Source organism: Melospiza melodia, chromosome 3, assembly GCF_035770615.1.
Source record: "Melospiza melodia melodia isolate bMelMel2 chromosome 3, bMelMel2.pri, whole genome shotgun sequence".
Taxonomy (NCBI): domain Eukaryota; kingdom Metazoa; phylum Chordata; class Aves; order Passeriformes; family Passerellidae; genus Melospiza; species Melospiza melodia.
In genome coordinates, this window is record NC_086196.1 from 33,081,683 (window position 1) to 33,086,257 (window position 4,575).

The 4,575-nt window shown below is 44.5% G+C and overlaps 1 protein-coding gene and 3 non-coding genes across 5 annotated transcripts; all 4 read left to right on the forward strand.

Moving 5' to 3' along the window:
* The first annotated feature begins 405 nt into the window (after positions 1–405).
* On the forward strand, positions 406–4,342 carry RPS12 (ribosomal protein S12). 2 transcript variants are annotated; one of them, XM_063151206.1, is made up of 6 exons: positions 406–445; positions 585–636; positions 1,053–1,169; positions 2,861–2,963; positions 3,418–3,519; positions 4,253–4,342. In XM_063151206.1, the coding sequence occupies exons 2-6, from the start codon at positions 623–625 to the stop codon at positions 4,313–4,315; spliced, it is 399 nt and encodes a 132-aa protein (XP_063007276.1). In that variant the 5' UTR covers positions 406–445; positions 585–622; the 3' UTR covers positions 4,316–4,342. The 2 variants fall into 2 exon arrangements, with proteins under 2 accessions (XP_063007276.1, XP_063007277.1); XM_063151207.1 differs by lacking the exon at positions 585–636 and having other exon boundaries at positions 412–445.
* LOC134416896 (small nucleolar RNA SNORD101) lies at positions 1,879–1,953 on the forward strand. Its single transcript, XR_010027447.1, has one exon. It is a non-coding gene; the product is annotated as a small nucleolar RNA SNORD101 (small nucleolar RNA).
* Positions 3,268–3,354, forward strand: LOC134416906 (small nucleolar RNA SNORD100). The gene has a single exon (XR_010027456.1). It is a non-coding gene; the product is annotated as a small nucleolar RNA SNORD100 (small nucleolar RNA).
* LOC134416905 (small nucleolar RNA SNORA33) lies at positions 3,779–3,913 on the forward strand. The gene has a single exon (XR_010027455.1). It is a non-coding gene; the product is annotated as a small nucleolar RNA SNORA33 (small nucleolar RNA).
* Positions 4,343–4,575: the final 233 nt, after the last annotated feature.

The window sequence follows — 4,575 nt, forward strand, 5'->3', positions numbered from 1 at the left end:
GTCTTGGGTGTTAAGTTTTCCCTCGGAGACCTAAGTGGCACCGTTCCTTCCCTAAAGGAAAGTAGCAAACCGAGATTTTTGTGAAGCTTTATTTAATCTTCCTTGAGGAAGGGCCTCAGCTGTGACTGCTGGGGTCAGCCATTGGGAACAGCAGAGGTATCTCCCATAGAGTATTTGTTTGACAAAGCCACCTTGCAGTTGTTGCTTACAGCTACTCAGTTTCATCCTTTAATTTCTGTTTCAAACCACTTCCCAGCTCTCGGTTTCAAACCGGCACAAATGTCCCGCTGCCACGGACACGGGGCAGGTAGGCCCACAATCAGGCACCGCGGCGGGCAGCCCCAGCCCGCGCACGCGCACACCCAGGCCGGGGTCCTGTGGCGCTATAAGAGCACGCGGCGGGAGCGCCGCCCCCTCTCTGTGCAGCGGCGCGCGGCGGTGCCGGGTGAGTGTCCGCGATGGCGCCGGGGCCCGGCCGGGCGGGATCCCCCCGGCCCTCGGGGCATCGCGGCGGGAGCGGGCCGGGCGGGGGCCCCGGGGCGGCCGGCGCCGCTCACCGGGGCGGCCTATGTCTGTATTTGCAGTAGGAACCCAGGCGGGGACCGCACCCACCGAGAGCGCCATGGCCGAGGAAGGGTGAGCAGGGCCGGGGCCGTCGGGGGCGGCGGGCGGAGGGGCCGGGTCGCTCCGTGGCGCGTCCGGCTCGGGAGCTCTGGCTGTGCCTCGTGTGCAGGCCCCGGCGCGGTGCTGCTGCGTGCTTCCTGCAGGCCGGGAGACGGGCGCGGGTCCGCCTGGCAGGGCCGCTGTGCGCATGGCGTCCTCGCCTCCCCAAAGGAGCATGGAGGCAGCATGGCCCGGTGGCTCGCCAGGAGGATTTAGTGCCTTCGCTTCTTTCGAGTTCGTCCTTCGTCTCGTTTTCCTTTGGCATAGTGCTTTAACTTGCTTTTTTTCTGTCCTTTTTTAATGGCCGGATGCTTGCAGGTGAACGGGAAGCTTTTGCTTATAGCTGAAAGTTGTTGGCACGCTGAGAACATTGTGTGTCTTTTCTTTAGCATTACTGCTGGAGGTGTAATGGATGTTAACACCGCTCTGCAAGAAGTGCTGAAGACCGCACTTATCCACGATGGCCTTGCTCGCGGTATCCGTGAAGCAGCCAAAGCCTTGGACAAGTAAGTGTGGTGTCACCAGTTTCTCTGCTGTGAATAGTAAAACTGGGTGAGACCTTGTGATGAGGAGTATTGAACACCTGCAGTGGCCATTTTGTTCAGGTGTTCAGTTTTAACTTACACAAGATTATAGCTTTCTGCCAGTAATTGTTGTCTTTTGGGGCCTTTAAGAGAAATATTAAAATATAAAAGCTAAACTCAATAGTTAAAGAATAGCAGGATCTGGTGTATCAATTTCTGTAATTTTGTGGCCCCAGTGCCACCGAGTGTTCATACGGGTGTATGGATTTTGTGAAGAAAATTTAATCGTGCCTGCTGTATGTGGCTATGGAAATCTAGGTTTCAAGAACTTTCTATTTTAAGAAGTAATAAGGTATTCTCAAAACTTTAGATGATTTTAATCAGGTTAATATATATTTCAGACTTTTCCTGCAAAAGTTCATTTCCTTTTTATGAAAAAGCCTTAAATTCATAGATTTCTTAAACTTTTTTTTGCTGTCTTTTTTTGTATATTGCAGCAGTAAGTAAATTGTCAAGGTGCAATATCGAAATAATGTTGAACCTCTGTGCCAGTTATTGGGTAATCAGTTATGGTATTTTCTAGGGCAAAATAATATGTGTATCTCCAGGTATGCATACACACCTGTGTGTTTTTATTTGTAAATCCATACTTGACTTGCAAGAAAAATCTGCTTAGATGTAAAGCTACAGTGTTTGGGTGATGACTTCTCAGTTAGTCGGATACCCCTTCACTCGTCCTGTGAGTGATAACTGCTGTCTGACAAACCTGTATGCAGAAACCTCTGGGACAAGGTACTAAACAAGGGCAGAGAAATACTGTGAGCTTAGGTAGCTCACAGCTGCTTTGTGTGAGTTCTCTGAGTTCAGCTCCTGCTTTATAAGCTGTGTTTTAGGGTGATGTGTGTGTGAGGCTTCTACACATTTGTGCGCAATGGTTCTTGCTTGGAAACATTTCTGGCATTCTGGTGACAGTCCTGATAAAGAAGGTCTTTTTAGGGAAAAGTGACCTTGTTTGCAGAGGTCACATGTCATTAGGTTAAGCATAGAAGACCTACTCAGCTCTCTCTGTTGTCAGGTATCCCTTTGGTATCTTAACATTGTACCACAGTATACAAAGATCCTAATTAGAATTGGGGCCCTGTCATTACAGCTTCTCTGAACGTAAGTAGAAAAGATTGTTCTGAAGAACTTAAAAACACTTTGGCGTGGAAATTCAAACTTTTAATAACTAAAATTCTAATGTTAAATTACTGTATTACTGTAATCTGTGGTAAATATGAAAAAGTCACTTGTAACTTGGTTGCTTTGTAACAGTGACAGTTCTGTAGGGTACCTGGTGTTTATGCAGTCATCAGACTTTTTCCAATAGCTGAGAATTTATTTTTAGAAGTGGGATTTTTAGAAGCTTTCAAAGCAGGAATAGAATCCTAGGATAAAGCTAACAATATATGAATAGCCTGTAATGTATATATAAATAACATTAAAAGTGACAAACCACATCAAAAGTATATTTAGTATTTCGAAAGCTTATGGTGTCTGATAACCAAAAGTTGAAGCATAGGAGGTGGTTCTCTAGAAATGCATGTGCTGAATGCAATTATTTTTGGTTTTGATTATCAAGAAATTTTAATTGGTACCTGAAGTAACATCTGTCAGTTCTCTTTTTTTTTTAGACGCCAAGCCCATCTCTGTGTTCTGGCTTCAAACTGTGATGAACCCACATATGTAAAGTTAGTTGAAGCGCTCTGTGCAGAACATCAGATCAACTTAATAAAGGTGCGTGAACTTGAGACAAAAGTTTAAAACAGTTATGCTGCTTGTTTCAGCATGTAGAGAGCTGAACCTTTAGAACACTACTGTAATTCTGTGTATGGCTTGCCTAGGCAGAACTTAGCAGCAGATTGTTGTAGTTCTGATTGCCATTTTTCCACAGTGCAAAACCTGTGGGTGTAAATGGCAAGGGATGTGGATTGGTTATTTTGCACAGTTTAAGTGAGTTCTGGTGTCCTGTATAATAAGTAAAATTGCTGCTGGGAGTGGAGGGCGGGAGGAGCATTCCTGTGGCTCCCGGGAGGCTCAAGCTGTACGATGATGATACTTTGGCTCCCTCTGCTGATTCCTGTGAGGAAAGCAGCCATCCGTTACCCAATGCTTCTGACAGTACAGCAGCTTCGGGGCTGAGCCAGCCGTGCTGGGCATGGCAAGCTCTAATGTGATGTGCTCTGCACAGGTTGATGACAACAAGAAGCTCGGCGAATGGGTGGGTCTCTGCAAGATCGACCGAGAAGGAAAACCTCGCAAAGTGGTGGGCTGCAGTTGTGTGGTTGTCAAAGTAAGATTGCTAATTATGTTTTATTTCTTGACTTCTGAAAATAAGTAGTAAACTAAAGGTTGCTTTAGATAAGGAACTGTTTAATACAGCTCCTAATTTTTTTTTGTGAATAGAAGCTGCTTTCCTGTATCATAGGCCCTGTCATGTTTATTTACTCATGTACATTTTGTGAGTTAATAGTTGTGTCCTCAATGCCTACCTGCCAGTAATTAGAAGAAAAGGCCTACGTAGAAGATAGGAAGTTTTGCTTTAGACAGAAAAGCCAGTTCAGTGTGTCTGCTCAACTTGAAAATGTTGTGCGGAGGTTATTTCACAATAATACTGGCAAAGTAAAGCCACAGTACGAGCCTTGAAGACTCTGTGGTCTCTGAGGTCCCAAGAGATGGCTACATCTTCACAATGAAGACTAGTGCCTTCTGCATGCATGTTCATAGTTATGCTACTCTTTCATGTGCTTTGAGTTTCTTTAAGCAGATTTTGTTTGCATTCCTGTCAATGGGTGTCAATGTCAAATTTCATTCATTCATTTGCATGAAATACAGCTGTACTTTATTAGAATAGTCTTGTTAAAGAGCAGGGAGAAAACTGGCAAATTGCTTGAGCTTACTTGTATGGAATTTTGGGAATTTATTTTGAAAAAGTGTCATAATCCCATTTTTCCTTATGAAAAACAGTTTGTGAAATTTAGAATGAGTCTGTCTTTATGTTAACAATATGTTGTTTTGTGTTACAGGACTATGGCAAGGAATCTCAGGCCAAAGATGTCATCGAGGAGTACTTCAAGTGCAAGAAATGAATGGCAAATAAATTTTGAACCAGTCTAGTGTATGTGTGATTAATGCTTTGGTGTCTGTGGAACAGTTCTTTCGAGTTGCAAAGGGTAGCGTCAGAAGACGCAAAAAACTTTGCATTCGTTGGTGTGGTTCATTAGTATTTTAACTAAGTCAGTTTGCTAAAAAGATCATGGGGATCCCTGCCACTATTCCTGGTTTTGGGTACTTTTGTTTTCTTTTCTACCCCAGAAGTTACTAGCTAGAACATGGCACAGATTGGAGT